Consider the following 22,873-nt stretch of genomic DNA (forward strand, 5'->3'; position numbering starts at 1 on the left):
TAACCAGGAACAAAGAGAATGCGATAAATTATCAATTACCGTTGAGTTCATTTTTCTAGTCGCTGCCTTAACCTAGATTTTTGGGTAATTCAAATTCTGGTCACACTGTAATTTCTATTGATGGCAACACTGGAAAATCTTCCGATTCGTATTTTGGGGTGTAGAATAACATTACCTATTATTGTGGTAAGTTACATTTCATTATCTCTTTTCACTTACGAAAAACGGGTAAAAGAAAAAATTGTTACATTTAAAAAAATATTTAGTAGTCTGCACCCTTAAGGACGGTCGTCTATCGAGCCTCTAAATTTTTTTTTTTATATTTTCCGAAATACATTTTACAAAAGTTCAAAAATATAATCGTCAAATTTATTTGCGTGTTTACTTTGTAGGTACGTGTTAATGTGAGCAATATTTTGATTCCTTCTCTCTGAACATTTCAAATATAGTTCGTCTGAACTCAAAGTCCTGCTTGAAATCTGAACGTCTGTTACGGGCATCATAGTGAATCATTCTTCAATTCTAGGTGAAACATGTAACAACACTGAAATGCGTGTGTGATTATTTTAAGTGAAAGTCTAGATAGATAAAAATTTTCATGTCTGCATCCTTAATTAATTCCGAGGTATGAACAAATTATAATAACTTCTACCGCCACCCCTTTTCCTTCCTAACTCTATTCCTCTCTTCTAGGATGATACACGTGTTGGATTATTTTAAATGGAATGTTTAAATATCAAATTTCATGTCTCTAGTTTTAAGGGATTCCGAGATATACTGTAGACGTCGTACTATAATAACTGCAAACTCCATTTTCCACAATTCCACGTCGAATTTCCAAATAATATTTAGTACACTGAGAAAAATCCGTTATTCGGACAGCAGTATATTGTACAAATATACGGAATTCTTATGTTTACTACAGAAATCAGTACGAAACATACGTTATCCATATGCTACATACGCACTGCCCTTAGATGTTATATCATGCAGTTGCATGATGTCTGACATTTAAAAGTCTTTCGTATATTACACACGTATACGTACGTTACATGCGTCAGTTATATGGTGCATACGTCTATCTGTATGTGAGATCCCTGGCCACGTATATTCAGCTCTTTTGTACCTACGGAAAGTACGTTTATTCTGAACACTTATACAGAGAGTAAGTATAAAGTAAGAGAGTTACATGGGTACTTTTTCAGTTACACGTTTGCTGCAGGTTGTTAGGCCCTACCTATAGTTGTACGTTAAGAGTCTTCATCCCGGCGAAATTAAAATACCGCTAATTTTACAGTGATTATGTGATATCTTCAAATAGATAAAAGATAATCGAAATGTGGAACAAGAGCGCTCTAAACAATATCATTTTACATGAGATACAGTTTTCACGACTCACTTATCTGCTTTCGATTTCGAGCCATTTTGAAAATCGGCATTTATTTTCGCGTTTCTAAATGGCTGAAAACGGAAAGCCACGAGGTGACTTGTGATAACGGTACCTCACGCAAAATAATATTGTCTAGAGCGCTCTTGTTCCACATTTCCATTATCTTCTATCTATTTGAAGATATCACATAATTATTGTAAAATTAGCAGTATTTTAATTTCGCCGGGATGAAGCCTCTTAAGTTTAAAAAAAATACCCATGTAACCTAAGTTTTTACGTGCGTCACATACGATTTCTCAGTGTAGTGCCTTACACCACAAATCCTATGCCCTGTTCTAATTTCAAATCTTGCCTTTAAGCTCACGAGTGGGTAAGTGGTTAGCATACGCTCCTTTGGCGTGGGAGACCCAGATTCGATTCTTGGTCAGAGTTCATGTGGTTTGGATTACACTTTAAGCTGAAGGTTCACGCCTCATATAGACTGCTGAAAGGGACGCCAAACTGAAATCAAATCGTACCTTTACCAATTTGACCTAAACTTTGATCAATGAAACAGAATTTGTTTTGCACGGAGATTGCCATCCTGCAGTTTTAATTGATCGATGTATTTTCAACGGGTTTGCCGGAAGTTGAGAGGCATACAATCTCTTGATATAAAGAATGCATACCTTTATTCAAAACACACCCTGCCCATTCATTTCTCTTTGAGAAGCCCTGTATTCTTTTCCTTATTGGAATTAAATCAAATAAAGTAAGCCATCATTAAACACAATGATTTCGACAACAGAGACCAAAGAAGTCAGTCCAATCAAACCCCGAATCTACCAATCAGTCAGAAAACTAAGTAAAAAAATATTACTAAGGTATAAACATAATCTAGAACATGAGGAAACGAAGCAATCGTTTCGATGAACGTATAAGACCAATCAGAATGTACAAGGAGTTGAAATATGGATGTTTCTACCTAAATATGTACATATGCTGAAACATCTTCCTTACATCATCAGAAAAAAAAAATGTTTCTTGCTTGGTACAATTTTTACCATCGACTCTTTATTTGAAAATTTAATTTAGTTTTATACAAGCCAATATAGTTATAAACTAATAAATAATCCTACTTTTGTATAGAGTACTGTAGTGTTACTTTTCAAATATTGGTTGATTGATTGATTAGTTTTAGTGTCTTCTTCAACACCAAGACTATACTTTTTCTATGAGACCTGGACCTATAGCTTAACGAGGAATTCGAGCCACACGAGCAGCCAATAGGAATCGAACCCAGGTCTCCTGCACCAAAGACACTTGCGCTAACTCTACACTGAGAAAGGAACTCTTTTATAAATAGTAATTATTTCAAATTAAATTGACTTAAGAATCTCGAAGGTTCATTCCGATAGACGAAAATTCTAAATTCTACATAAGAACAACCTATTTTGAAATAATTCTATGAAGGTAACCGAGAAAGTTCTGCTGCTTTTCACCCACCACCTTCAAACATCGATATGTCAAACGTCGATGTACCTGGAAGATCAAAAATAGTCCCAACCTGCATCCAAGACCTTCTGCCAACGTTCTGGAAGGCCATGAATTCCATCCCGGAAGAGCTTGGTGGACCGTGAAGCAAATAAGGTAAGAAGTGCATTTGGAACCTCTACTAGGAATTTGAACTGGCGTCCTCTAAGGTGATTGTCCAAGGAATAGTACTGGTGATAATCGGATAGTATAATCTCCGGGGAGTATGGCGGAGTCAATCGTGTTTCCCATCCAAGGTGTAGAATGGTGTTCTGGGTCATCGTAGTCACGTGGGGATTAGCGCTGTCCTGTAACAGGAGGACCCTTTTGCGATTCAGAAATGCTGGTTCCAGAGTTTTGAGTTTTTCTTGAACACGGCTCAACTGCTGACAGTACACAGTTGCATTGATGCTCTAACTAACTCGTAGCAGTTTCCGATGCACAATGTCGCGAGCAGTCCATCAAACACACGGGAGGACCTTCTCGTGCAGTGCTGAGTTCGGCTCTTTTCGAACCGGTTCATGGGATACTAACCAATGATAACGGCACCGTGGAGCTTTGTACAGGACCCACTTCTCACCACATGTCAACACCCTGTCCAAAAACGGCTTCTTCCATAGACGAGACAGCAAAGAAACATTGGTGTCTGCTCGAGTTACCTTCTGGTCTGCAATCGAATCATGTGAGATTCATCGACCTAACTTGTAGTGCTTCCCAGGTTGATGGATGTGATGCCGAATGGTTTCTCCACTCACACTGAATTCTAGTCACAGTTCCTCATATTTCTGGCCACTGTTCGCCTTGATTGCTGCCTGAAGATCTTCATTTTGTACATATGTTGGTCTTCCGTCGCGTGGTGCGAATGTCTCGTACCGTCTTTAAACTTGTTAAACCACCGCTGCACTGTCTGCCTAGTCACGACACCCACACCAAAGGTCTGGCATATCTTTCGCCCCGCTGCAGCGGCGTTTGACTTAGTTTGAACTCGTACAGCATGCATACCCTTATGACACTCTGTGGAGGTCCCATGTTCACCTGTCCTTATGGAAGTTCACGGTGTAACTGAACTGCCCCAACCAGGTAGTATGTTGGATATAATCACACCAACAACTGACCTTCGTCTTATCTCCATTCGTATTCAACTCATGGTGTGAGAGCCAATGAAACACAGACCTCCACAAAAAGCGACATAACTTTATTGGTTACCTTTATATATAATCCATCCGCTCGCGATATCTATATTTTACGTTACCCTCCGCCTATTTTTTAGTAAGCCGAATTTTTTTCTCGAAGATACTTCTCCAAAATTCCACACTAACGTAATTCAAAAAAGTTTTCATCTACTCGCGTATATTTCCCATATATTTCTACGTACATATATGAGTAAGGCGGTAATCCTAGACGTCTTACTTTACCATCTGTATTACACGTATTTAGTATCGCGTGAAATAATTTTGGAACGTCCACATATACATTACTTGTACTTACTGAGAATGGGAGGAACAAACTATGAAGGAGGGAAGATAAAGTTGGAAAGGACTTCTGTATTAATATGAAGAAGGCGGAGGCGAGAAGGAAGTTTCCACCTCTTGAATGTAATTGAAGTTGGAGTGAAGTTGAAATATTAATGTAAAGAGGACTTACCTGTCATAGTCTATCTTGCAGTAGAACTTGGAATTCCTTGTGAAGCACTTTCCGGAGAGCGGGGAGCCACATTCGCAGCAGAAGAGGCAGCATTCGTGGTAAGAGACGTCCACTACTCGAAGATAGAAGCGGTCACAGATTGGCCTACAACAAAGCCCACACAGAGGGGGCTTTCGGTCCTCCGCCATCTCCGGGGCCTTCCTACACAAACACAAATATTTCATTACTTCAAACAAAGAATTCACAGTTCAAAAATCAAGAAGAATTAAACTCTTCTCAAGTTAATTACAATTTTTTCTCTTAATTGGTTTGATTATTATTGCAGTTAGATCTTTTATGTGTACTATAAACGCTTCATAATATTGCTTTCCTTCCAATTCTGAACAGAAGGTTGTATGGAAGAACAAATGAACAAGTTGAGGAGGAAAAGTTCGGGTTCAGGAGAGGTAAGGGCACAACAGATGCAATTGGATTATTAAGGGCGATCGGTGAAAGGTTTATAGAAAATGTGAAAGGTGCGGAAAACTTTTGACCGCATGAATTGGGAAGTGTTTTGGGGAGTTCTAAAGAAGGTTGGGTTGAAATGAAAACATCGAAGACTCATAAGAAACTTATATATGAACCAACAAGTAAATGTTAGAATAGATGAGGAAATGACAGAGGAGAGTGCAATTGGAAGAGGAGTTCGACAGGGATGATGTCTCTTGCCAACATTATTTAATATCTATCTAGAAGAGAGAGTGAAAAAAGAGCCTACAAGATAAAGACAGCATTTCAGCAGGAGGTAGAATAATTAGGTGTACACGGTTTGCAGATGATATGACGCTTGTTACGGAATCTGGAAAGAAAATTAATAGCGTTAGAAAACTTGAGGAAGGATTGTGAAGAATATGGGATGAAAATAATTGTTAGAAAGATAGAAGCGATGGTGATGGGAACAAAGCAGTCGGTGTCAAATATAGAACTAGGAGGAGATAAAATAGAACAGGTGAATAATTTTCGATACCTGGGTAGTATTATTAGTGATGATATAAAGTGTGAACGTGAAATAAAAGCAAGGATAGGAATTGAGAAAGAAGCTTTAGAAGGAATAAAATATTATTTTGTGGGAGGTTGAATAAAGAGTTGAGAAAAGGACTTATAAAATGCTTCATGTAGAGTATTGTACAGAATGGGTCAGAAACATGAACATTACCCAAAAATGATGTAAAACGACTGAAAACTTTCGAAATGTGGGTGGAGAAGAATGGAGAGAATTAGTTGGGTCGAGCGGAAAATGAATTACAGGGTGTTAGGAATGGTGGGGAGGAAAGGTCAATTTTAGATATTATTGATAAGAAGAAGAGAAACTGGTTGAGACATTGGGTGAGTAGGGACTGTATCATGAGGGAGGTACTAGAGGGTATGGTGGCGGGAAGAGACAAGGGGGCAAAGGAGACTGCAATTGATGAACGATATCAAAACAGAAAAATCGTACGTGAAGACGAAGAGGTTAGAAGAACACCGTGCGGAAGCTTCTCAGTTGCGGAAAGTGACCTGCAATAATGGCAGAATACCTATGATGATATGATTGCGTAAAATAGAACAAAACGATGGTCAGAGTGGTGGATATTGCCATCTGCTAATTACATCCTCTATTATAAACATACCAAAGTTTATGGAATTTTATATTGGTTCTGTGTGAGTAGTTTGTAAAATAGAGTCAAATGCGTTAATTCAGCAGTTATAAAATAATAAAATAATATATTTATATAACTTCTGAATTAACGCATTATTTAAGACATGGAAGGAAAACTTGATGTAGTATTGGATCTACGTGAGATGCAATCGAGGATCGAAGCCAGAGGCCCTCGTACCACGTCATTTTTCTCATGAATACTAATGCCTCTGACACTCAAGTGGACACAGTATATTCTATAGGTTTTAAATTACTTGAGACTTTAGGCTGGAATAGGCCATGGATTCAAGTACTGCCTCTTGTCTTTGTGGCCAATGCACTTTCTGTGCATTTGCTGGTGGATTGAATGCTTACTATAGGTAGTAACGTCGGATTCAAATTCCAGTTGAGGTTTGTGCCCCCCTTTTAAGGAATAGGTTCTATCATATATCATAGATGATGAAAAGGATCAATCAATCAATCAAGTCTTCTCTCCTCTTCAGCATTAACATTTAGCCCCAGTTTCTATCATTATCGTAATTTACAATGCTTCTTAAAAGACCTCATCCCGGCGAAATTAAAATACCGCTAATTTTACAGTAATTATGTGATATCTTCAAATAGATAAAAGATAATTGAAATGTGGAACAAGAGCGTCCTAGACAATATTATTTTGCGTCAGGTACCGTAATCACAAGTCACCTAGTGGTTTTCCGTTTTCAGCCGTCTAGAAACGCGAAAATAAATGCCGAGTTTCAAAATGGCTCGAAATCGAAAGTAGATAAGTGAGTTCTGATAACGGTATCTCATGTAAAATGATATTGTCTAGGGCGCTCTTGTTCCACAGTTTGATTATCTTTTATCTATTTGAAGATATCACATAATTACTGTAAAATTAGCGGTATTTTAGTTTTGCCGGGATGAGGCCTCTTAACATTTTTAGCTTATAGAGCTTAATAGAAATCAGAAGAAATAAGTTTTTAGGAAGTCTATGTCCTGGCAATCCTTTTTTAAGCTCACAAGTCTGTTATCACTGCTTTGTTGTCTTCTTGATACGGAGGCAGCTATGACCTTGAGAGCCACTGTGTTTTCCGAGACCAAAAATTCGCCAGACGTGCGTTAAACATTTCGTAACATTAAATAATACACCTAAAATTTCCAACTGTTTGTTTTGTGAAATGGGATTACAATTTTGACTTCTGACGATGAAAGAGGTAATCTGCTTACGCTGATGATATCTGCAACTGCTTCCATGTTGATCTTGTCGCTCCAATTAACTTCGTGTTAAAAGTCGTTGAGTTTCGTGTGCAAAGGGTCGAGTAAGAGAAGAGAAGGGATAATCTCCTCTGATCTACATCCGCGTTTTCCATCTGTTTGGTTCACAGCTGACACGCAATTAATGGTGCCAATCTTTATAATCGTTCTTTATTCCTTAAACCCATAATTCTCATACAAATAGCTACTTACATGGATCGATTTCCCTTACATAAACAGTTTTATTCTTTCCATTAAAGCTATGAAGAGATTATTCTTATCTGATAGTGTTTCAATATGCTTTTTCTCATTTCAAAACTTAATCGTTTATCAACTTGGTCGATTTTTCGCTCTCTCGCTTTTGTTGCCAGATTGCCTCCACTCCAGAATGGCCTTCACACATTGGATTTATAGTAGGAATCTCACTTCTGGTGACAGAGGTCTCTGGTTCGATCACAAATCATGTGATTTTGTAATGAACAACACTATCTTCCGTGGGTTTTTTCGGGATTCTCCCATTTCCTGCCAGTTTCTCATTACACCAATTCTTTCAAACAATTCAGTTCATTAATCCTCCATAATTATTCTTTAGCCTACAGGACGTTATAACGATATTCGATATTGTGTATTTTACCTGTAATCTTAAATATTTCTTGTATTTACGGGCAATATGTGCTATTGAAATATGCAACAGTTAGTTAGAAGAAGAAGAAGAAAATATAAAAAGAAGTAAAATTAATTATTTTCTGATATTATTATTGATATCTTGTCGATATGATAATCTGACGATATGTGTTGTTGGTCGTCATAGAAAGGAGAAACAAAATATATATAACAGAAGATCGATCTTGTAGAATCAACATGTATGTTATTTAAAAGGTGTAAATGTTTAATTCATTACGTATTATAATAAAAAGGTAATATCAAAATGGAGTGTTTAAGTGGATTTTGGTAAAAGTAGTAGACTAGATTATAAATATTCGGACTGTGGGCTAAAGTGTAACCCTGAATGTACTAAATTAATATATTGGTTACAACGTAACCCAGGAGTGAAAACTAGAAATTTCGTTTCATTTTATTTTCGAGGATGGCCGTTTTCAAATCAGGTTTTCTGCAGTTTGCCCCAGCTCCCACGTGGCTCAGCGCGTAGCATACGCGCCTTTGGCATGGGAAATCCGGATTGGATTCCAGGCATGAGCTCATGTGGTTCGGATCCTACTTAAGCTGCAAGCTCATGTTTCATATAGCCTCGTTGGAAAGGGACTCTAAACTCAAAATCAAATCAAATAAAATCTCCAGCTTGCGTGGGCTAAGATTACCTATTTTCAATGAGGTTGCGCTCATTAATGTTAACGAGGAGGACGCGGTGGCTCAGTGGTAGAGCGTTCAGGTTCCAGGTTCTCTCGTTTAATCTCACTTTCTTCATTCCCCCATTTCCTTCATTATCATCACCTTTACTCTTCGTGGGAAGTTAGAGTTTAAAGGGGAAAAAATACATGTCGAAATACGAGACGAGACAGAGCACTTCCTATAGCAACATACAAACTTTTTGAGACGAGACAGCAGTTTCATGACTCATTTTCGAGACGAGACAGCCTAAAGCCTTGTTTCTTCGCAACACTACTCACTTGACCTCGGCCCCATTTAATTTCACTCTTACTGACCTAATTAAGGTTGGACTTGTTAAGAACTTGGACTTGAGCTGTAGCCAGTGACGGATCTAACCCGGGGCCGTGGAGCCTATGCCCCCCAGTTTTTTGCATGACAAAAATATTTGAATTTATTATTTACATAATTTTGAAGGTTTATAGTAACGTGGAATTATCTATATCGGTTATTTGGAAAAAGGACAAACGATAAATGGAGAGTACTATGCGTCGTTATTGCACAAATTGAGAGAAGAAATAAAGAAAATAACGTTCTCATTGGCAAAGGTGAAAATTTCCTTCCTCTCTTTCATCTTTGATTGTGAAAATTTGAATTATTACAATATCTACCGTATTCAGTAGATTTGGCACCCAGTGACTTTATTTTATTTCCAAAGTTAACAAAATGGCTCGGCAGAACATAATCCACGTCGAACGAGGTCATCGTCCAAGCAGATGCCTATTATGAGGACACTCCAAATTCAACCTTTTGGACGGCTTAAAAAAGTTGGAAAAACGCTGGGAAAAATGAGTCGAGCAGAAAGGAGATTATGTTTAAAAAAAATTTTAAAATCTGCCCAAAATTATTTTTTAAAATCTTTCTCTAAGGACTTATTGAATGACTGTCGCAATTTAAAGAACTGACAAATAAAATTAGTGAAAAAGAAATGCTGATATTATCATGATAGATTAAGTAAAAAGGTGTAAAATTCATAGAAACCTCCATTGTAAAAATTTCATTATAAATAATGACTAATTTACCCTCTTCTACCGATGAATGGGAAGATAGATTGATTTATAATGAAAAATGCAAACATCCGTTCTGCCAGTATAGTCTGCAGCGGTTTGCAAACTTTTTAAGTAACAGTGCAGTTTTTCAGGAGAGAAGTTCATCACGAAGTATTCAATGTGATTTTATGACTTTTACTATTTTATTTATTTTGTGCGTCAATGTAGCCAACTGGCTATCGTCGTTGGCGTGTGTTCGATTCAAGGCGAGGACATAAATCTGTTGGTGGTTCATCCACCAGCGTGACGAAGTTGAAAACTATTTAAATTAAGAAATAGATCAATCCTATTTAGAAAGACCAACTAATGACGATGGTAGCGATGTGGCAACTACACTACACCAAAAGGGGGGGGGGGGAAGCCTTTCGTTGGCAGCTACTTCATGAGCTCTAAAGCTATAAATTTTTGTTTATTTATTTTTCAATTTCTTTACGGATAACTTACAGTTACACAGCTTTGACGCAGGGAGCTTCTTAGTTCGGTCATTTAAGCTTGTTATTATTATTCTCTTCGTATTACAAATATGGCGTATGTAGGTGTTTTTAGGTGGAGCTATATGATTATTCGTTTCAATGAATGTTCTGGCACTGACATGGCTTGCAAGGATGTTTTTCCAAAAATTTCGGAACAAAGTGTTTCCACTCCTTTCAAATATTTTTAGCTTGCTTCTTGCACGAAAAAAACAAAAGAAAAAAGAAAGAAAAACTTTTCCCCATGAGTAGGTAAATATTTCAAGAAATTTCCCTTCGGATACACTCTTTAACCCAAGTGACATCATAAAATCCCAGTTTGAGGTAAGCACTGTATTCCAAACTTCATTTCAAACGGTTCACCCATTTCCCTGTAATGCCATAAAGAAAACAGACAACATGGCTTTCAATGTTAAGAAAGGGATTATAAAAAATATCCCCTCCTCCTCCTCCTCCTTAAAACGGATATTTTCAAAAACGCTGCTGATAGTGTTTTCCATGTTTCTCCACTCGGTGAATGTCTTATGTACCGAGTTCCATCTTCCAAACTTGACGGGCTCGTGTCATGCTGTATTTTTATTAATGTAAACTTTAAATTTTCTCTACACCTTTAGGACGCGCACTTTAATCAAAGCAAGATGAGAAAAATTCAGTTCAAGACAGGCATTAACTAATTACAAAATTCATTTCAAGCTATTGAACTATTTCGTCGTAATGTGATCACAAACAACCAGGAACATTGCTTTCAATGTGAGTTAATATTTATATAAAATGTCCCTTCTCCCTTTAGAAACGGGAATTCTTAAAAAAGCTGGGTCGCTTATTTCTAATGGTGAGTTAATATACCAAGATTGAAATTCCTAACTTGATTGTGAAAAAGTCAAAGTAACACAATAATTACCCAGTTCGATGTAAGTGATAACTACAGTATATCCAAAATTTCATTTCAAACGATTGAACTGTTTTCCCGTGATGCGAACACAAACAAAATCCTTTTTATTTCTGTATAATAGATTACCCATTATTGTAGATAAATTTTCCATTTAGATAGAATGTTATATACCTAAAAATGTATGTATGTATTTATGTTCAAATATAACTGTGGAACGCCTGGATTAATTAAAAAGAAAACTTGGTACACAAATTACTTACAAACTGGAAAAAAATACTGTGAGGCTAAGAGACACATAGCATCCCTAGTGGGGAGGTGACTTACATCTTTACAACAGCCCCTAAGAGATTAGGCAACACTTTCTGGCTTAATTCAATGTTGATTGCCTACACAACAGGGGTAACACTTTCATTGAAATGCTTATTATACGGGGATAAAGGGGTTGAAAATGCTTCCCATAAACCTATTATGCTCGTGCTACTGTAAAAAGGGCGGGCATAGTACAGAAGAACGGCCGTTCCTTGTTGTTATTTACTCTACTCAGTGTTTTATTTTCTAATAATTCAATTAAACTTTATTCTTCTCAAGCGAATAATAGCATTTCAGCTAATTTTTTTTTTACTATAAATTTTAGCTCGAACATACGCATTTAAATAACCTGTAAAGTCAAACATTTCATCTAAAATCAAAATTTATGAAAATACAGTGATTGATGTGAACAAGGATATCCATATACCTAAGCTTATTCTTCATTATATTTATCTAAGGCTTGTTCAATATTTCCTGCACATCAGGCCACTTGCAAATAATCACAATTTGACTTAAAACATTAACAATTAAAATATAAACAACCCCGTTCCCCTAATCCGTTCCTGTATATCACTTTCACTATATTAAAAAACAAACGTGAAGGAGAATCCAATCCAAGATCTCAGAGTGAGAAAGTATAGCGCTCTCTGATGAATGAGAACCTCTTTAATGGAAAATGAAGTTTCCCCCCCCCCCCAGAAGAAAAAGCGATGCTTCTTTTCTCGGAAGACAAAAGATCCTGTGATGTAATAATCATTCTGCGTAAATTGTAAAATAAATTCCGCTAATTGTTACAGGACTTCAACCCTTTGGAAGAAAGAAAAATGGAGAACACAGCGCGTAATGAAGGGGAAAGGCGAAATTGAACGAAACTATGCAAATGCGGCAACAAAAAGAATAAGGGGGAGGGGATATTGCAGACACCTGTGGCAGGAGACCGTGTCCTCGTTGTGGATCGATTAATCACGCCTGGACTAATCTAAATAAGCTTCTGTCTATCCGATTACTCGGCTCTTTAGGCCAAAAAGGGGAAGCACAGAGGAGAGGCTTTCATTTCTGACTCCTGACGTCATCTGTGCCGTTACTGGAATATATGGAGACGGAAACAAAAGAACTACAATCTTGGTTGTCTAAAAAAAATATATTAAAAGATTCCCTTTTCATTGAGTTTACAGAAAGTGTTGCTTACTCATGATCTCTCCCTGACATATATATTTGGGGCTCAATGGAAGATTTACTTTGTCTTTAAAGCTTAAAGCCTACTTTTTTAGTTATAGTGTTTACATGAATTTGTTCAGCTTTACTTCTCTGTTATCTGTTTACAAACAATTTCTGACACTTCTAACGACTCTATTATTATTATTATTATTATTATTATTATTATTATTATTATTATTATTATTATTATTAGTAGTAGTAGTAGTAGTAGTAGTAGTAGTAGTAGTAGTAGTAGTAGTAGTAGTAGTAGTAGTAATAGTAGTAGTAATAGTAGTAGTAGTAGTAGTAGTAGTAGTAGTAGTAGTAGTAGTAGTAGTAGTAGTAGTATTGCGTTGATTTTAGTTTAGCGTCCCTTTTAGCAGCAAGGCTATATGAGACGTGGACCTACTGATTAACGTGGAATCCGAACCACGTGAGCTCCCTCCGGGAATCGAACCGAGGTCTCCCACGCCAAAGGCGCGTACGCTAACCGCTTAACCGCTTAGTAATAATAATAATAATAATAATAATAATAATAATAATAATAATAATAATAATAGCAGCAGTAGTAGTCAGATTAAAGTTTAGCATTGATCATTCTTTTGTTTTCAGCACCGAGAGTGTACGAAACGTGTAATACAAACCATATAAGCTCTGGCTTGGAATCGAACCCCAGAACAGAAGAAAACAGTAACAATTGAGGCATAAGGGAGCTCAAATTCTACATTCGTCTTCTACGATGATACTGAAATATTCCAACAATTCTACTATTGTGACGAAGACAAGAACTAGAAAAAAAAAAGTGGCTCGAACATAGTCGGTCGGTCCGCGCTAAGTATCGAATAGAAAGTTTTCAGAAAAAGGTATGTTATTTTAAAAGAAATGTTACACCCAAATTCCTTTGTTTTCTTTACGGTAGTTTCGATTGAAGCAAAATGATTTTTTAAAATAATAAAAATATTCCATTTTCATTAAGAGTGGGTTCACATTTCTCCTTTGTTATCTCGAAGGATAAATGAGTGTATTATTGCTCTGATAAAAAAAAAGAAAAGAAAAGAAAAACGAATTTGGAAAGGCATTATTACTCAACTTCTCGAAAGAAAAAATACAACTCGGACTTCCCTCGTAAAACTGAATTAAGAAAAATGAAGTTGTAGTGGTAGATCGCCATGTATTTTCATAGTTTAAGACAGATTAGTGAATCAAAATAGTTTACACGTCCCTACCGTATAGAATGACTTATAAGCTTTATAAATAAATTGATTTTCTCGAAAACTACGCATAAGATTTTAAGTAACATATGATTTTGTTGAACTCAATGACATGTCTTCATTGGAATGCTACATGTCTGATATTTAGATTTTTTTCTTTTTGCTAAACAATTATAATATTGAAGAATCTGATGCATTGCTATATTACATGTAAATCTATTCACTCTATTTTGTAAAACATATATTTTCAGTGTTAATTTCAATCACTACAGTTGTTCTCTATAACCACAAAGAAACATTTATTTACGGATAACACGTAAATGCATTCATCAATCACAGAAAATTGCTTTGGCTCTGTGCTTAATCATTGGACGTAATAGACTGAACGTATACGTATGGTAGAAGAAATTCTCCAAAGTAATACGAACACAGACTGTTATTAGTTTAGGATGCCTACATAGAAAAATCCAGCAGTATATTGTACAAATATACAGAATCCATATGTTTACAACGGAAATCTGTACGGAGCATACGAGATTCATATGTTACATACATAATGCCAGTTTCCCGCTAGGATATAACATCATTCCGATACAGGATGTCTGACATCTATTAGTCTTCTGTAGACCCTATATTGCACGTGTTTACGTATACGTATGTTACATACGTCAGCTATATGGTATATACGTCCATCTGTATATGAGATCCTGACCGCCTATATACAATCATACACAAAGTACGTATAGATGGAACACTTGTACGGAAAGTATTATAAAACATACGTTTTCAGTTATGTTTCCTGCAGGATATACATTTCCTGCTGTTACCTATAGTCAGTGGCGTATTTACGATTTTGTTTCGGGGAGGGCTTTGCTAACTTTCGGGGGGGCTTTTCCTGAAAATGTGATAATTCTGCAAGATATTTCATATACTTTACTATAGTAAGTAAGATTTCGGTGGAGGCTTAAGCCCGGAAGCCCCCCCCCTAAATACGCCACTGCCTATAGTAGTACGTTAAGTCGAAAAACTATAGGATTTACGCATGTAACCTACGTTTTTAACTACCCCACATACGTTTTTTTCTTCTCTGCGTGTTAATGGTTGACGCACGGATGTCAATTGGTTCTCCAGGGAGGCAATTCCCCCCCCCCCTCCAGAGGTTGAGATTTATGTATACATTTTAATCAATGGCATAGTATTATAACAATGAAAACCGTGAAGATTTACTTACATCAGGGGTCTTGCTCCTGCTTTGCAACATGCTGCTGCTGGGTTGTAGGCAGTGCTTTAGAAAGGAATCATTTTAACAATCACTTGTAAACACTGTTTTTCTATACAGTGTTACGTAGCTACGTTAAATCGTTTGCAACTAACTTGATAAGCCTTTATCATATAATATAAGTAAGTAGGATAAACAGCTGCACATATAAATTAGTTGTGTTCACTTTTTTCAGGTAGTGTTATTGAAGAGTGAAGCTCAAAGAGGTTCCGCTACTGAAGACAGCACAGGAACAGTTGTACTTAAAATCGTACAAGAAAGACGAAGCTAATCCCGTTGCTCGACCTTTTGTCATCTGGTCCCGCCATTCGGTGAGACACGGATGGATTCATCGTTGTTTACACAAGAGTCGTGTCGAAAGGTCAGTTGTGGAGTTGGACGAAGACACGAGGTCCCTGGCCACCGTTGACTGAAGATCTGCAGACATTCTCAAATCGCTTTCTTCTCAGTTTGGCGATGCAACACTTGTTCTAGCTCACAGATTGAATAATGTTTAAGGTAGAGATGCTATATTTTAAAAGTCAAAAGAGATCCGAGATATGATTCCTTCATTTCAAAATGCGTGATGTAAAAGGAGCAAAGTTCCTTGCATTGCTGTGGTAAATGTGAAAACCTAAAACGAAGTGATTAACAAAAGTGTTTTAAAAATTTGATGTATTGATATAGTTTACTCGTACATCACTCTGATAGTATTAGAAACCTAATCAAAGCTTGCTGTTTCAATTTTCTAACGTAAACGTAAGCCATAAGTCTTTCTGCATTGTTAGGCACAGCGGCTTCAGAAATACAAGGAAAATTACTGGAAGGTAATATTCTGTCATTCAACACAGTTTAAATATCAATATGTGGTTTCTAGACGGTGCAAAAAGAAATATCCACAATATTACAATAAGGCCTGCTATACACCATGAGATAAGTTCTAGGAAATATTTTAGGATTTATCTGAGGAAAAAATATTAACGACGTATCTCGTAGGAAATCCTACCCTTTCGTGCCATACACGTAACTACACTGCACATCTTACTGATATTGATACCAAGCGCTATATTGTCAAATTGCACACCTCTAAACAAAAGATAATAGTCAGAAGATAAAAGAGGAAAACTTACTCCATCAATCCCTTCACCGCTCTTCATTTTCTCAAGTATTTTTGATCTTTCATTCACATGCGGCTGGCAGTGACAAAACAAATTTGTTTCCATTTTCTTCCACCTGATGTCTCTTGAATCAAAATCTTACGAATTTCCTTTCCGAAATAAAGCGTGACCTAAACAAGAGGAATCTCGTAAGATCGTTCAGAACATAGGAAACGACATTTCATTTGATACCATACACATTGAAATTTTGACTCTATGAACAATCGTAAGAGACTTCCTATAATCTATCCTATAATGTACAGGACCCTTATTGTCAGGGTTTCTCAGTTTATGCTCAACCCCTTTGTGCTTTGAGCTGTTATTCTCATATACTGACGAGAACTCTTTTTTTTTTTTTTTTAATGTTGGGGAAAATTATATTTCTCTTGTGCTTCCAAAACTGGGACGTTTATGTGTCCCAAAATTTACTTTCGAGACGGAGATGTCGATCCTGGTACGATCCTGGAAATTCCACATTTTAAGGAAATAAAACGTTAGTTGGATTGGAATTTAGCGTCCTTTTCAGCACCGAAGGTATATGAGACATGGACCTACAGCTTGGACAACATAGTATCCGTGAGTTTTCTGTAGGTACTCCCACATTCTCATTCCACCAATTGTTCATTAACCTGTTTCTCTGAGCCTAAAGAGCATGGTTGTCGGAAGTTAACCTGACAGATTTAATTTCATTTCATTTTACAATTAATTGATAGCACCAAGAACTTCTCCTCTCTCTCTCCTTCAGTAGATTTACCTAAGTAAATATCGAGCAAGAGTATTAAGTTCTGATTGTGTAAATAACTGATAGTTATCTTCTTCGCATGAAATATCTGCTTCACAGCTTGTTCCGAAACATTATTCCTTTTTATTCTTTGCATTGCATCCTTTGACTTCTATTGCACAGAAATAACAGTCATCTTGGTGGTTTGAGGTTCTTTCCATATCACAGGCATTCCAAACTTCATTTCTTTCTTCTTACTTTTTGTCCAAGATCTCAGTGTCTCTGCGCATATCCTCCAGCGTCCATGATTTATCTCTATCACCCAATCCGACGCCAAAATAAGCCAAGTACGTTTTTCTTACGAAATTTGTAATAAATAGTCTGTGTTTGAGCACAATGTAACTGTTACACACATAACCAAAACATCAGGATCGTTCAAGCACTTATATGAAGTTATTTTTAACACTTGAGTATATTGTACATATTGCGGTACCAAAATAACTACGTTATAACATATCGTATGGAGATAACTTATATAGTCACATATTTAGAATCTTGGTGTGACTCGATAAATAGGCACACACATTATCAAAATCAATGTATTTTTTTTATATCAATATTGCATCAGAAGGTAAAATAAATGTTTACATTATTTAATTCATCTACAATTGCAAAATTCAAGATTTGAATTTAAGACTACATGCATTTTACACAAATTTATAGACCGCCATCTCTTGGCAATATCTGAAACAATATTTTATTATGTTAAGAAATTAATATATTGCAGTTAAGTGTAAAAAACTGTACGTGATGGAAACAAACAGTTTTTATTTTCTGAATGAGCATGTCAAAATTATTTAGAAACAGTAGTAGCCTGCGAGACAACCGACACTATTCTGGGCCTATGTTTAGCAGAAGGGGTCCAGCTCTTTTCTCTAAAAAATGTTACAATTTTGGTGATTTCTGTTCACATTTGGTTAGTTTAGGGTAGGGTTGGTTAGTTTAAGTTAGGTTAGGCTAGTTTAGGTTACGTTAGGTTAGTTTAGGTTATGTTATATTAGTGTAGGAGTTCCGCATAATTGTCCAAAAAATGATAGAATTTCGCTTACTTCTACTAATATTACGTTAGTTTAGGTTAGTTCAGGTTAGCTTACGTTAGTTTATGTTAGGTTAGGTTAGATTTGGTTACGTTATGTTACGTCTACGTACTTGCATCACTCATTTCTCCTGTAAATTTTGTGTTTTTTACGTGCTTCTGGACCCCTTGTACTAAACATACCCCCTATTCTGTGCAGTACAGGAAAACATCTGAACATAAATTTTATGTTTTCGAAAATAGAGGCAAGACGAGAAGTTGAAACTTTATTTCTTGTCTCGTCTCGTCTCCTAGTTAACATTATTCAAGACAATCATAATCAAATACAGAAACGGGAGGCAAGGTGGCTCAGTGGTTCAATGTTTATCTTTGGTGCGTGGTGCCCCTGCTTCGATCCCTGGCCAAGTAAGATTATGATGGGCAACATCGTGTTAGTGGATTTTCTCTAGATACCCCCGTTTCCTCTCACTTTATCATTCCACCCATTTTTCTATCATCATTCACTTGCTTTAAACATCGTCTGCCTTGGGGTAAAGGGTATAATGTGGGACGTTAAACTGAAATATTTCATTTTTTTCAAATACAGAAACTTCATAAAAGTGGTCACAACCTAGTCTAATTGTTAAAAGGAACCTGTATCCGTAGCATAAATAAAATTAACATCATTTATCAAAATAGACTTAGCACACCCCTCAATCCGGGTTGTATATCATTTTGACACAAATTACCTTAAGGGCAGTGGCAGATTACCTTAAGCCCAGGGCCGGGAATCTAGTCCTCCCTAATTTTCTGAGTGTCAAAAATAATTTGAACTATTATGTATTTTTGAAAGTTTATGGTAAACTCATGGTATACCTATCATAGTCTGGGTTGTAGCTGGCCCTCTCAATTTTTAGTTTCTAGATTCGCCACTGCTTAAGGGTCGAAAATGTTTTCCAAAGATAGAGTGTCTCAGAATTCCTTCAAGTTAGGGAGGTAAAACTCAGCACATAAACTCCTTATTGGAAAAAACGAAAGAAAGGAAAAGAGGCTTGTTTCAGCATTTTCGAAAATTTCTTGTCTACGGTGGGAGAAATTCCTAAAATAATAATAATTTCCGGTTTTGTATTTATAAGATGACCAATATCAGGAAACGACCGATACGAAATGAATGAATTTAGCACATGGATCGGACTGGCTATCTATAATTTTATTTACGTTAAAATACAAACTCAAAAAGAGACAAAGTTTTCCTCTTCTGCCAAGAATTGAGTATCTCACGATACTTTGAAGCTAGAGAGATGAAACTCAACTCATAAACTCCTTATTATTATTATTATTATTAAAGTGAGTACCTGTCTCAGAGTTTTAGTAAACTCTCCTTGTAAAGGGAGGACGAAGATAATTTCTCTAATAATTATAATTTTAAGTTTTTTGTGTAACAAAACAACTGAACTGTTTAAAATGAAATTTTCAACGTAGAATCTTATCCGTGAATCTTCTTGCCGCACAGAGAAAAAAACTATGTGGCGTACGTAAAAATGTAGGTTACATGCGTAAATCCTGTATATTTTGGCTTAACGTATCACTATATGTAACATCCACAGCAAACGTATAACTGAAAACGTATCTTTTATTATACTTTCCGTAGTGGTGTTCCGTCTATACGTACTTTGTGTATGAAACAAAAAATTGTATATAGGCGGTCAGGATCTCACATGCAGATAGACGGATAGCTAACGTATGTAGCATATAGGTATAGGTAGGGTCTATATAATATACAGAAGACTGTTAGTGTCAGACATCTGTAACGATATCTTGTATTTTCTGTATAAATTTTAAATATCTTTTCTTATATTTCCGGGCAATGTGTAATTTTAAAATAGGCACTCACCAGTTCGAAGAAGAAGAAGAATTTTTAAAAAATTTGATTCTAAGATTATTATGTAGAGATTGTGATTTGATGAGTTTTTTTGTCTTTAGGTTGTCATAACAACGAATTGTAAATAAATGATAGAATTCCCGGATCCATCTTAAAAAGGAGGATATATACATAATCTTTAAAGGTGTGTATTTATTTTAGTAATTGTGTGCCACAATAAAAAGAAGGAAAATTAAATGCCATATAGACTGTTTTATGTGATTTTCGTAGCTTGTTCTAAATATAAATATGACTGAGGGCCTTTGTATAAGTGTCGTCATATAAAATATTGCGGTTGTTGTTATACATAATTTTGGTGGTCCTCGCCGCAGGATTGACGACGTTACACATCCTGCAGCGGCATGATGTAATATCTAACCGGGAAAAAGGCAAAAAATGAAATCTTTGAGTTTTACGTCCCATGGTTATGCCGGTTAGGCTAAAGGAAACGGTGATGATGAGTAATGAATGAAATAGTGGAATGAAGAAAGTGGGAGGAAACGGGAGAACCCCGAGAAAACCCACGCACACGGTGTTTGTCCATCACAAAGTTCACTTGGCGGGGGCTGGGATCGAACTGGGGACCCCAAGCACCAGAGGTGAACGCTTTACCACTGAGCCACCGCGGCCCCGGGAAAATGGCAGTACGTGTGTAACATATGCATAAGGTATACTCCGTACATATTTCCGTAGTAAACCTAAGGATTCCGTATATTTCTACAATATGCCTCTGTCTGGATAACGGATTTTTCTCAGTGCGTGCACTTCAGATAATGTTCCCTACAATTCCACTTTAAATTCTCTGAAGAAAGAAAAAACATTGATGACCTTATTCTGCAAACACACAAAATACAATATTGTTATTAGCGTCGGTGATAAAATCCAAGTTCCACCCGCTGTACTTTAGTATGAGTCGTTGCACTCTCAAAACAATTTACAGAAGGAAGCATATTGCTGTTTTGAAGAGACAATTTTTCACTATTTGATCAGGCGACCTCCATGGCGGAGGGTAAAAGATTTCTCCCCCCTCGAGAGTTACTATTTTTGCAGGGCAAATGTCGCGTGGCTGAGACGCTAAGTGCGTGTGGCCTAGTGCTCTCATGAAACTCTCAACGCCTCCAATAGCTTTGACGAAAAATGATAAGAAAAACATAGGCTTCTACCAGAGGAGCCCTCGCTGCTTCGATGATGGATTAGTGGCACAAACACTCCATTCTAACCTCGTCAATCTTTCCCCTCTTTCCATGCTATTCTGTGTCAAAGACAAATGCCTTCTGCAATTGTTAATTGCATTGTTGAAGCTCGAAATTGATTGTTGATGGATGTTCTCTTATCTCATCTCCTGATAAAATAAGCTGTTCGAAACAAAAGATTTTCTTTGCAAAAGCAGATTCAATATGCCTGTTCTCATTGGCTTTCACTTCATGAGTCGTGTATTTGCAAAACTCCAAAGGACAAAGCTTCTTCCCACTGATCTAGAGGCTGCCACGCGCGAACGTGGTCTCGTGTACGATTTCCAGTAAGGGAATCTTGAGATTTGAATCCATTACGTTGCTCCAAACTCCATCTTTAAGTGTAGATTCATATTTCATATAGCCTCGGTGCTGTAAAGAGATGATAAACTTCAATAAATAAATAAACTACGAAATCTGGTATAGCAATTATTATCTTCTATTTGTTTTGATTTAAAATATTTTTCTAAATGAACCAATATCCTTATTATAAAACTAGGATGTCTCAGTGTGTCCGTCACACTCCTAATAGTTTACAGTCAGGCTAATAGATGTTGACAGTCGCAGACGATATTAATAATAATAATAATAATAATAATAATAATAATAATAATAATAATAATAATAATAATAATAATAATAATAATAGTAATAATAAATGCTTGCCATTACTTAGCTATCGTTCCTACTACCTACAGAGATGGCGAAAGAGGACAAACGTTTCCAATAATGGTTGCTTCAAGTGGCGTCATTTTGGGTTTTGTTTGAGGAGGTGGCAATACTTTCCGACAGAGGTCGATTTTTCATGGTTTTCGTAAGAGTATTGCTACTACGCATATCTGTCTCAACTCCGGAGTGGCAATTACTTTTTCTCCCATTGAAGGCTCAAATGACGATAGTAGTGGCTTTATTTCAAGAACTAGCATTAACGCCGAAAATACTAACTTCGAAAATGACTATGGACAGTAACAGCGATTCCATACGAATTATACAAACAATAACTGAAAATACTGTTCAAATTGCAAATAACATACAACGAGATGATTTCGAACATGTGCAAATTAGTCAGAAACTATTGATTTGCGACCCCTAGTTCTTCCAAAATACTTGTAGAATATGCTCTTGCAAGAAATACATCAAATTACCAGTCACCCTATATACACTATCTAGATCACTGTTGTTGGGTGAGAAGGTTTACTTGTGAGACCTTGCAGTATTTCACACGATGAACTTTTTCGCTTAGCGTGCACCTTAAACATTATTTTCTTAAAACATGCTGAAACGCCTGTTTCAATCTTTATAATAATTATACCTAATAGAAATAAGAATATTTTTCCAATTCTCATGCCTCGAAAGTGGCATTCTTGAGATATACGAGAAAAACATGGTTTATTAAGTACCCTTCTCCATGAGTGTATGGTTAAAGTCGTGGCTTCCTAATCAAAAGATTCTTGGTTCCAAACAACTTTTTCCAAAAACACTGAAATTTTTAATTCTTCATTCTCCATATCTTAAGATCTTTCTCTCACTGCGAAATC

General features: G+C 36.4%; 1 protein-coding gene across 3 annotated transcripts in view; it reads right to left on the reverse strand.

The window, feature by feature from the left end:
• Nucleotides 1-22,873, reverse strand: part of LOC145689825 (LIM homeobox transcription factor 1-beta) — a 140,151-nt gene that overhangs the window by 93,985 nt on the left and 23,293 nt on the right. For all 3 annotated transcript variants that reach the window (XM_081764038.1, XM_081764037.1, XM_081764039.1), the window contains exon 2: nt 4,547-4,747. In XM_081764038.1, coding sequence (XP_081620164.1) covers nt 4,547-4,734 — 188 coding nt within the window. In that variant the 5' untranslated portion in view covers nt 4,735-4,747. The remainder of the gene's footprint in view (nt 1-4,546; nt 4,748-22,873) is intronic.

The sequence above is a fragment of the Thermobia domestica genome, chromosome 7, assembly GCF_964235325.1.
Source record: "Thermobia domestica chromosome 7, izTheDome1.hap1.1, whole genome shotgun sequence".
Taxonomy (NCBI): Eukaryota; Metazoa; Arthropoda; class Insecta; order Zygentoma; family Lepismatidae; genus Thermobia; species Thermobia domestica.